The following is a 12,167-nucleotide window of genomic DNA, read 5'->3' on the forward strand; positions in this document are numbered from 1 at the left end:
CGGCACATTTGTCGCTATGTTTGGTAAACCGGCACATCTAATTGTCCTGTGAACTCTTATTTACGAACTGACTTGTGTTTTCCTCCCCCACTCAGTTCTCATCCAGACCTCGAGTGCTAGTTTGCGATCCCCAGCCTGCACAGCCCTCCCCATTTAACCACACTTTCCCTCCCAAGAACAGTCTTCACAGAAGTGGAAATCTCAGTCAGATACTTTCACAATTTTGGACAGAAACATGGGCAACCAGTTGACAGAGATTGCCCCTAACACCACATTCCTCCCAAACCTCCCGTCTTTGCACATTGTTGTAATCGGTTTGGATAATGCAGGGAAAACCTCGCTCCTCTACAGACTCAAACTGCAGGAATTTGTTGAGACGGTCCCCACCAAAGGCTTTAACATGGAACATATTAAAGTGCCTATGGGGAATCCAAAAGCCAGCACATTGACTTTTCAGGTGTGGGATGTTGGCGGCCAGGAGAAATTGAGGCCTCTCTGGAAATCGTACACTCGGAGGACTGATGGATTGGTGTTTGTCGTGGATGCAGCTGAGGCCGAGCGAATGGAGGAAGCTAAGATGGAGCTTCACAGGATCAGTAGGTCTGCTGAAAATCTAGGGGTACCTGTTTTGGTTCTGGCAAACAAACAAGACCTGGAATCAGCCATGTCACCTTCAGAGGTAATCTACTTTTCCATCACGCAATTGCTGTCGGGAGGAACCCTTGCACCTCTTTTTGTCTTACATAACAACCCAATAATTGAAATTGGGATTTGTTGAAAAAAAAAAAAAAAAACTCTTGCTTGAGTCCCAACACCACTTTAGTTGGTATTACAACTTTTATTGCTATCATACATATATTGATGCACACTAAAAGCCAGTTTTTTTACTTCTGTGGTCACGCTCCCAACAATGCCCGCAATGTATCACCTGACTTACACGTTGGCCCGCACAGCGTAGTTTGTGCGTAGCTGGCTGCGCACACTTTACAAAAAGTCGATGCGCGGGGAAAGCCACCAAGTTCATCGCACATAATCAGAATCAGCTTTGCTGTGGTGACATAGTGAACGTTCCTTGTGGCTCCACAAACCACCAATAGTCGCTGCCTTCTTGATCGGTTTTGCAACATACAGTAATTAAATGTATCTGGTCATTTAGGTCTGTTTTTTTTTCAACCAGACATATTTCCACGGTCGCCATAGTTTTAGCTTTTTTCTTTGTTATGGAAAGGAAATTAAAAACGCCTACCAGAAATGACCAAAATGTGCTGAGGAAACCCCACCCTGTGGCATCCGAGCCAACACCAGCCAGAGTGACACCTCTGACTTGGAGAAGAGCTGCAGTACGTTTTCAAAATCGAGCACGTTGGTTGCACTTGAGTATAAAGGCAAACTACGCGTGGGAGAGCTGCAGTGACGTCAGCGCAGTCACCGCACACCTGAGTATAAAGAAGCCTTAACACTAACACAGCAACAATCCAAAATAATTTTCAATAGATGGTTAAATCAGCTATAAATCTAAAAAAATTGTACTGATGGATTACAAAGGTAAAACCCACATAGGCTATGACCGCACTGATGTCACTGCAGCTGTCCAGTGCGCAGTTTTGCCTTTATACTCAAGCACAACCCACGTGCGGTGTTTTGAATAGTTCTCCAAGTCGGATGTATTGCTATGGCTGGTATAGTTTTCGACCACATAACCTCATCCGGGCACGTGGCCGTTGGATGGGTTCACTACTGGTGCGCCGTTCACTCTATCGCTTTTGCATACAGACAGGAGTTACGCAAATATTCATACGACTGTTAAAAGTGACGCATGATGGCTAAAAAGAAAGTTATCAGGGCTCATTAGATGTTGTTTCAAGAAACCATTACGACAAGAAGTGTGCTTTGATCGACAAGATCGACCCATATGCCTTGGAGAAATACAAATGGAGCAAGAATTTCGAACTGTGGCAGTCGGTAACCTATCCAGACATCCTCAACTATCTCCTCTTCTCAACAAGCGCCTCTGGGTTGTTTTCACTGATGTCACATTTTTTGCTTAATTACCCACACACCACTGCGCGCCGCCATTTAACCTCCCTACTTAACGCCTACCAGTGTGGCAGCCTCCGGAATACTCTCCATTACTGTTTGTGTTTTTGTGTTTCACGGGCGTCTCGGGACTCAAGTACACAAGAGAGGACTTGCTAACCATCAGAGAGCCTTTTTCTGACTTCTGACTTTTTTTCGACAACTCTTGGCAATTCGCTGAAGCTTTTTCCAGGGTTGCTCGTCGACGCGCTCTTCCTGGCCTCGCCACGAAGAGGCTCGCGATCCGGGATACAAGTCCGCCTTCGAAAGCGGGGACATCGTCTTAACGCTTCCGACGATCCGTCTTGTGGACTTACGCTCCCTAGCCAATAAAACGGATGAACTTAAGCTTCTGATTAAAACCTGAAAAGACTTTGGACATCCTGCGGCTCTATGCTTCACGGAGAAATGGCTTTGTGGACGAGTGCCCGACACTCTTATAACGCTTCCTGGCTTCAGCTTCCATCGTGCTGATTGTGTCGCCAAGCCAACAAGTTTAATTGATATTGTTTTCAGAAGGCCAACTTTACATTTACGATCTTTCTTTGTTAGTCCGTTGAAAGATTCGGGAATTTTGTGAAATACTGAATTTGTTTATTCTTTTGCACATAACGATCACTGTGGGGGGGGATGAGAAAAGCAAGTGCAAACCGAATATGTGAAACAATGAAATAAAGATTAAGACTGATTCATTATAGAGTACTGTGGGGGCATTCAGTCCAGATTTAATTGCTTTCGTGGGCTGACAGAAAATACAGATTTTGAGAGACATGCATTGCATTCACACATATTATATATATATTATGTAGGTCCTTGGCCCGAAATAATACTTCTCCTTCATAGAACTTAGTTATTGCTAAGTAGGTGTGAAATTCTAAAAGCTATCCACCACCTACCAAGGACAAAATGCGATGAGCAAACTGACATAAGGGAATGGTTTGGCTGTTAAATCGGCTCTGCTGATACGAGACAGCCACACTTGTCGCCTTTGGTTGATAACTGCTCGTTTTTCTTGCACTGGTTCTTGGTCACAGCTGGCAGTCGAAAGAATGACAGTTTACAATGTCCACTTTCGTTTGAGCAACCGATAACACTGCAATGCACCCCAATTCATGCGCCTTTCTGAACTGATTCCTGCTTAGTTACGTATGTTTAGGTGAATTCCCCAAACCAAGATGGCGCCTGCACTCTAGATCGGAAGGTGTGTGACGTCATCTGTTGGCTAGGACACCACAGGGTGGAGTTTCGTCTGCATTTTATAACCAATTCCAGGAGTAGTTTGCACATTAGATGGTACTCCCAATAGTTCTAAACTCACTGCTGTGGAAATTTTATGCCAGGTGTTTGCTGAGATTTGTTTGATTTCTGGGCATTTTGCTTCCAGTGACAATTTGTGCCATGTGCGTGTCAAGAGTCAAATAGGGGCCACACAGCCCAATACATCAAATTCATGACTCAATGTGCGTGCTGTAGCCGTCTTGAGTGCAGAAGTATAGAGGCCTTTATAGAGACTGGTGCCCCTATCTACGTCAAAGTCTGCAGTCACAGAAATGCCCCCAACCGTACAAAAACCCTTTAATACATCACAGAAGCAAAGACCTTTTTTGCTCTCATTCGCATGTTTATGTTCATCAAAGGTTAGCCATGAACGATGTAATAAATAAAGCAACGAGCTGACAAACCCGTGTATTATATCCATCCTTTTTCAACCTTGTTTACCTTCATGTATTAGATATTAATCTGCACGCAGACTTTCCTCAACAGTTTACGAGGTTTCTACTGTGAAGAATCATTACCCTGATCGATTCTAGCAAGCAAGTCTTACTCAAATGTATCAAATCTTAAAAAACAAAAAACTCTAGCCTTTCAATGAAGGCAACAAATGCCACATTACCTTCCCCAAAACAAGGAAAGAAGTGGTTTCACAACTCAGACATAATCAGACATACATTCAAGAATATTGATCAAATATGTCCCCGTGTCTGCCACTTTAAATAGATTAATATTGCATATAAATAATGGACAAAGTGGAGCCAGACCAATGGTATTGATGAAAAAATATTAAATTGACCATATTTGGAGATAACTGGGGTTTCTCGATAATGGCAGCGATATGTTTCTTCAACACAATTTTGCTACTACTACTTGGAGTGACAAACCCATAGTCATAAAACATTGGTGATGCTATGTGTATTTACTGCAGATCTATGGACATGGCTACATTTATAATGACCTGCCAATGTGTTAAGAGGGATCATTTTAGTGCTGACCTGTTTTATTATAATCAACACAAAGTATAAGGAATTAGTTATTTTTTCCACTCATGCACAGAGATTTTAAATTAACAGGTTTATTGTTGTTGTTGTTGTTAGTCAGCTTTGACAATAAAAGACAAAACTACTGGCATGGTGTACATATTGCAACGCTTTAGCCATTGTGCGGGCCCATGTGAATGAGAGCTTCAAACAATGGCACACTTTTCACAAAGAGTAAACAGTTTGCAGATGTATTGAAAATATTTCTGATGTGTCGGTGTGAATATCACAGGAATCAAGAATCACAGCATACTTATCCTATTCCTTTAACGGTCCACTTGAAATAACTGGTTTTGCGGGCACGTTTCTTTCTCATCAGAATCAACATATAAGGAATTTGTGTCATCTAAATGGAGCCGCCCTAGTACGGCATACATGTTAATAGTATGACAGAAGACAGTCAATTGACAGGGAACTTTTTTTTTTTTTTCAAGGTGTTTGTAATGTCTAATTTCAAACACAAATGATCTTATCTAGCCGAAAATATATGTTCAACTGTAGCACAAAATGCATAATCCTTTCAATGTTTTTACCAAAAAATATAAGTGTTTATGAATTAAAGTCTGCAAACTTTGACCTGGTTTCCCGTCTCTGAAAAACGACTCATTTCGAGGGCAGAGCCTTGTACGTCACTACAGATGGACCTGCTGTTGTGCGACTAGTGCTGTCTGGTTATGGCATCAGTTTACCACGTGAAATTATATTTATGGTGAAGCAAGATATCAGCAGCTATTGCTCTCAAATTAATGTGGCAACTTTTTAATGGATTTCATTCATTAAAATCCTTATTTGTGAAAATATACCAAATTAGACTGTGGACTACATTATCGTCTTCTGGTTGTTTTGGTGCGATAATAAATTAGCCTTGTACATGCAAATTAGTGACGCACATCGTAGTGCAGATAGTTTCTCATACAAGCACAGGCAGATCTTTCGCGGTGTACGATGAACGGCCAGGTGGTCGCATACCTATTTACTAAATACACAGCATTTTCATAATTTTAAAACAAGACCGAAAACTTTGTACATTCGGGATATCGAAGCCTTTACTATTTATCAGTTTATGACCAACTAAACCAAACAAGAACTTCACAAATGCTTGCCAGTCTTTGTTTCCAACAGGAGCCAAATCTTGCTCCAATCATCTGACTGCTTTCAGCACTTTCTTCTGCATTCGAACGTGTGTGCTAACTGGCTCAAATTGATAACCATTAATGCCTTCATGAAGCTCGTATTCTTCACCCTTCAGAATAATGTTCAACGCTCGAAATATCGGAAAATTCAGTGTCGTTCTTAAAATGTATTCCAATGCTCACCATTGTCTGCTTATGATGTCACGTTCCTACTCAGTTGTTTCCGCTTCGTTTTTGTCTTTTTCCGGCGAATTCAGCAATGTGTGATCATTTTTTGCCGATAATCACATTCCTTCATAACGGAATTCAGATTCTAATTCTTCATTAAAAAAAACTGTATAATATTAGCAAAAAGGTCCACTGAGAACATTCCATACACTTTTAACTCCCAGTTGTGCAAAGGATGCAGTCTTCTAACATTTAGAGTGGGTAGAATGCCCAGTAGACCAATAGTCCAGTACAAGGACCATTGTGCAAAATGTGTCAAGACTTCAAGGAGTATATTTCGTTTAAAGTGGCTAGTTGTGTGTTGTGTATTTATAATATTAATTGGCCCAGCATAATGCAGTCACTCACATTTGAAAAATTTGTTTTGAAATTATGCAAAGGTGTCGTCAGTCATGCCCGCAGATATAAAGTTACGGGTGTGGTCCACTAGTCATGCCTGCAGATATAAAGTTGCGGGTGTGTGGTCTTTTGTAATTATGAGTGTGCCCCTTTAAGAGCGGAGTGGGGTGGTGTCAGGTAAACAAGGAAGTAGAAGTATGCTGAGCAGCAGCTCGTTCTAGACCATGTGCTTCCGTCTTAAAAAAAAAAGAAAAAAGACGTCGGGCTTCGGTTCGCTGCGCTGGATCAGATTTCATGTGCTCTGAGAGTGTGCGGCAAGTGCACAATTGCGCAGTGGCGGAGCTTAGGGGGAACATTGGTCAAGAATACACAAAATAAGCAGTCTTTCAATATTTATATTTTTCCACTCGTAACAAATTTTCCGTGTGTGATTTTTCGTGCTCGGCCGTGCAAATTTGCAAGTGCGATGGCGTGCGGGCGCATGCGCGCCTGTCAAATCACAGCGACTGATAATGTCACAGCAACAAAGTCGAGGCAGAATATTGGCAGCATGTTGCAGTGTCTTCTTCTTTTCCTTTCGGCTTGTCCCGCTAGGGGTCGCCACAGCGTGTCATCTTTTGCCATCTTAGCCTATCTCCTGCATCTTCCTCTCTAACCCCAACTGCCCTCATGTCTTCCCTCACCACATCCATAAACCTTCTCTTTGGTCTTCCTCTCGCTCTTTTGCCTGGGAGCTCCATCATCAGCATCCTTCTACCAATATACTCACTCTCTCGCCTCTGAACATGTCCAAACCATCAAAGTCTGCTCTCTCGAATCTTGTCTCCAAAACATCCAGCTTTGGCTGTCCCTCTAATGAGCTCATTTCTAATCCTATCCAACCTGGTCACTCCGAGCGAGAACCTCAACATCTTCATCTCTGCTACCTCTAGTTCAGCTTCCTGTTGTTTCTTCAGTGCCACCGTCTCTAATCCGTACATCATGGCCGGCCTCACCACTGTTTTGTAAACTTTGCCCTTCATCCTAGCAGACACTCTTCTGTCACATAACACACCAGACACCTTTCGCCAGCTGTTCCAACCTGCTTGGACCCGTTTCTTCACTTCCTGACCACACTCTCCATTGCTCTGTATTGTTGACCCCAAGTATTTGAAGTCGTCCACCCTCGCTATCTCTTCTCCCTGTAGCCTCACTCTTCCCCCTCCACTTTTCTCATTCACGCACATATATTCTGTTTTACTTCGGCTAATCTTCATTCCTCTCCTTTCCAGTGCATGTCTCCATCTTTCTAATTGTTCCTCTGCATGCTCCCTGCTTTCACTGCATATCACAATATCACCTGCGAACATCATGGTCCAAGGGGATTCCAGTCTAACCTCATCTGTCAGCCTATCCATTACCACTGCAAACAGGAAGGGGCTCAGAGCTGATCCCTGATGCAGTCCCACCTCCACCTTAAATTCCTCTGTCACACCTAAGGCACACCTCACCATTGTTCTGCTGCCATCATACATGTCCTGTAGTATTCTAACATATTTCTCCGCCTCACCAGACTTGCGCATTCAGCACCACAGTTCTTCTCTTGGTACTCTGTCATAGGCTTTCTCTAGATCCACAAAGACACAATGTAGCTCCTTCTGACCTTCTCTGTACTTTTCCACTCGCATCCTCAAGGCAAATAATGCATTTGTGGTACTCTTTCTAGGCATGAAACCATACTGTTGCTCGCAGATACTTACTTCTGTCCTGAATCTAGCCTCCACTACTCTTTCCCATAACTTCATTGTGTGGCTCATCAACTTTATTCCTCCATAGTTCCCACAGCTCTGAACATCCCCTTTGTTCTTAAAAATGGGAACTAGAACACTTTTCCTCCATTCTTCAGGCATCTTTTCTCCCGCTAGTATTCTGTTGAATAAGTTGGTCAAAAACTCCACAGCCATCTCCCCAAATTGCTTCCATACCTGTACCGGTATGTCATCAGGACCAACTGCCTTCCCATTTTTCATCCTTTGTAGTGCCTTTCTGACTTCCCCCTTAGTAATCATTTCCACTTCCTGGTCCTTCACTCTTGCCTCTTCAACTCTTCCTTCTCTCTCATTTTCTTCATTCATCAACTTCTCAAAGTATTCTTTCCATCTATTTAGCACACTACCGGCACCAGTCAACACATTTCCATCTCTATCCTTAATCACCCTATCCTTCTGCACATCCTTCCCATCTCTATCCCTCTGTCTGGCCAACCTGTAGAGATCCTTTTCTCCTTCTTTCGTGTCCAACCTGGTGTACATGTCTTCATATGCCTCTTGTTTAGCCTTTGCCACCTCTACCTTTGCCCTACGTCGCATCTCGATGTACTCCTTTCGCCTCTCCTCAGTCCTCTCAGTATCCCACTTCTTCTTCGCTAATCTCTTTCCTTGTATGACTCCCTGTATTTTGGGGTTCCACCACCAAGTCTCCTTCTCCCCTTTCCTACCAGATGACACACCAAGTACTCTCCTGCCTGTCTCTCTGATCACCTTGGCTGTCGTCGTCCAGTCTTCCGGGAGCTTCGGTTGTCCATCGAGAGCCTGTCTCACCTCTTTCCGGAAGGCCGCACAACATTCTTCCTTTCTCAGCTTCCACCACATGGTTCTCTGCTCTACCTTTGTCTTCTTAATCTTCCTACCCACCACCAGAATCATCCTACATACTACCATCCTATGCTGTCGAGCTACACTCTCCCCTACCACTACTTTACAGTCAGTAACCTCCTTCAGATTACATCGTCTGCACAAAATATAATCTACCTGTGTGGTGCTACCTCCGCTCTTGTAGGTCACTATATGTTCCTCCCTCTTCTGGAAATTAGTGTTCACTACAGCCATCTCCATCCTTTTTGCAAAGTCCACCACCATCTGCCCTTCAAAGTTCCTTTCCTGGATGCCGTACTTACCCATCACTTCTTCATCGCCCGTTTCCTTTACCAATATGTCCATTACAATCTGCACCAACCACAACTCTCTCGCTGTCTGGGATGCTCAGAACTACTTCATCTAGTTCCTTCCAGAATTTCTCTTTCAACTCTAGGTCACATCCTACCTGTGGTGCATAGCCGCTAACCACATTATCCATAACACCCTCAATTTCAAATTTTAGTCTCATCACTCGATCTGATACTCTTTTCACCTCCAAGACATTCTTAGCCAGCTCTTCCTTTAAAATAGTAGTGTAATTATGAATAAGTTAGTTGTTCAAAAATTTTATTGCAAGATGGAAGAAGCTATTCGAATGCCTGTTAGTTTTGGTTTGCATGATTCAGTTGCACCTACCCAAGGGAAGGAGCTGGAAGAGCTGGTGGCCAGGATATGGTGGGTCCGAGAGGATCCTGCCTGCTCTTGTCCAAGTGTGGGTGGTGTGCAAGTCCTCTAGGGTGGGTCAGGTGGTGCCAACAATGCGTTCAGCAGTTTTGAATATCTCTTAAATTGGGAGTTTGTCCTTTTTTGTGGCAGCTCCAAACCAGATTGTGATGGAGGTACACAGAACTGATTCGACTGTATAGAACTGTCTCAGCAGCTATTGTGGCAGGCCGTGCTTCCTCAGAAGCCACAAGAAGTACATCCTTCCCTCTTCGGGTCCCCAGGAACTTAGAGGTCTTGATGGGTGATGCAAGACAGTTGGACAACGGGATGGGTCTCCACTTTCTGTGGATAAACAGAGTCGTCACTGTCTTTAATAAGCCCTGATGACTAGTGTGTGATCTGTGAATGTGAAGTTTGACAGCTGGGTGCATTGATTTGCAGTCATTTGTGTAGAGCGAGAAAAGCAGCGGGGAAGAACATGACCTTGGGGTGCCCCGGTACTGAAGGTGTGTGTGGATGAGGTGGCGTCTCCAAACCTCACCTGCTCTGTCCTGCCTGTCAGGAAATTGTAGATCCACTGGCAGATGGAAGGTGAGAAACTGAGCTTGAGAAGCATGGAGGAGAGGAGTTCAGGGATGATAGTGTTAAAGGAAAAGCTGAAGTCCACGAACAGGATCCCTGTGTGGGTCTCCACACTGTCGAAGTGTTCTCGGATGAAGTACAGTCCCATGTTCACTGTGTCATGCGCAAACTGCATTGCAGCAGGGGATCTGGTATGCTTTTGAGGTGGTCCAGCAGAAGGCATTCAAAAGACTTCATAACCACTGACATCAAGGAACATGTCTGGAGTCAGTCAGACCCAGGTTTGCTGGTTTCTTAGGAATGAGGATAATGGTGGCGTGTTTGAAGCGTGTTTGTACGTCACAATTCTAGAGACCTGCTGAAGATCTTTATATAGACTGGAGGAAGTTGGTCTTTGCAAACTTTTAGGCAGGAAGGCCACACAAGGTCTGGGCTTGCCGCTTTGTTAATCTTTCGTTGTTTGATGATACATTTAACTTCCTGTTCATGGATCATCAACTGTGAAGTCCGAGACATTGAAATGGATGGTGGTGTGACTTTGTGGGTGTCTGCGGTGAGTGTCTTTTTCAAATCTGCAGTGAAAGCCATTCAGGTCGTTAGCTAGCACACTGTTGTCCACTGGCGGTGATCATCACTTGTAATTAGTAATTGTAATGCATGCCAGACTGATTTGGAGTCATTGGCGCCAAACTGATTTTCCAGCTTTGATGCAAAATAGCTTTTTACAATGTTAATTTCTTTAGTTTACTGGTTTCTCGTGCGATCCCCATGACGACATGCCACTCTTTTAGCCTGGCGAAGTTGCCTAAGATTGGCTGTGAAGTTATTGAACATGCAAACATTTTTTGTTGATAGCACATGCTTTATTTATTGTGGTAAGCAGTGGTCCAAAGTGTTATTTTCTGTTTAGACCATCTATGTGCTGTTACTATTTAGGGAGTTTGTGGGTTGTGTTTAGCTTTGTTAAACTCTCCGAGGACAATGAGGACAGGGTTAGTGTTTGTGTTTTTTCTCAATTTTTTTACTTTGTCGTAAGCAGTGCTGCGTTCATGCTATTTTGAGGTGGAATGTAGACACCAAAAAGGATGAAAGAGGCGAACTCACACAGTGAGGAAAATGGCTTACAGTTCAAGAATAGTTACTCTAAAAGCGGGCTGCAGTGTCTGTTCGAGTTACAGTGAAGAAAATAAGTATTTGAACAACCTGCTATATTGCAATTGGAAATCATGGAAGGGTCTTAAATTTTCATCGTAGGTGCATGTCCATTGTGAGAGATATAATCTAAAAAGAAAAATCCAGAAGTCACAATGTATGATTTTTTTTTAATGATGTGATACAGCTGCAAATAAGTATTTGAACACCTGGGAAAAGCAATGTTAATATTTGGTGCAGTAGCCTTTGTTTGCAATTACAGAGGTCAAACGTTTCCTGTAGTTGTTCACCAGGTTTGCACACACTGCAGGAGGGATTTGACCCACTCCTCCACACAGATCTTCTCTAGTCGCTAGTCTTGTCGCTGAGAAACACGGAGTTTCAGCTCACTCCAAAGATTTTCTATTGGGTTTAGGTCTGGAGACTGGCTTGGCCATGCCAGAACCTTAATTTGCTTCTTACGGAGCCACTCCTTTGTTTTTCTGGCTGTGTACTTCGGGTCATTGTCATGTTGAAAGACCTAGCCACGACCCATCTTCTGCTCTAATTGACTGAGGGAATTGACTGAAGGAAAGAGGTTGTTCCCCAAAATCTCACAATACATGGCCACCGTCATCCTCTCCTGAAGACAGTGCAGTCGTCCTGTCCCATGTGCAGAAATACACCAACAAAGCATGATGCTACCACCCCCATGCTTCACAGTAGGGATGAGGTTCTTGGGATGGAACTCATCATTTGTCTTTCTCCAAACACAGTTAGTGGAATTATGACCAAAAAGTTCCATTTTGGTCTTATCTGACCACAAAACCTTCTCCCATGACTCCTCTGTATCAACCAAATGGTCATTGGCAAACTTGGGACGGGCGTTGACATGTGCTGGTTTAAGCAGGGGAACCTTCCGTGCCATGCATGATTTCAAACCATGACGTCTTACTGTATTAGGTCATTTACAGGTCATTGACCAAGTCCTGTTGTGTAGTCCTGGGCTGATTCTTCACCTT

General features: G+C 43.5%; 1 protein-coding gene across 10 annotated transcripts in view; it reads left to right on the forward strand.

The window, feature by feature from the left end:
• Positions 1-12,167, forward strand: part of LOC133514035 (ADP-ribosylation factor-like protein 4D) — a 47,634-nt gene that overhangs the window by 19,480 nt on the left and 15,987 nt on the right. For all 10 annotated transcript variants that reach the window (XR_009798707.1, XM_061845268.1, XM_061845270.1 and 7 more), the window contains one exon: positions 96-679. Coding sequence is in view for 9 of the 10 variants with exons in the window: in XM_061845268.1 (XP_061701252.1) it covers positions 236-679 (444 nt within the window). In the remaining variant the exon portion in view is untranslated. The remainder of the gene's footprint in view (positions 1-95; positions 680-12,167) is intronic.

Source organism: Syngnathoides biaculeatus, chromosome 16 (assembly GCF_019802595.1).
Source record: "Syngnathoides biaculeatus isolate LvHL_M chromosome 16, ASM1980259v1, whole genome shotgun sequence".
NCBI classification, from domain to species: Eukaryota; Metazoa; Chordata; class Actinopteri; order Syngnathiformes; family Syngnathidae; genus Syngnathoides; species Syngnathoides biaculeatus.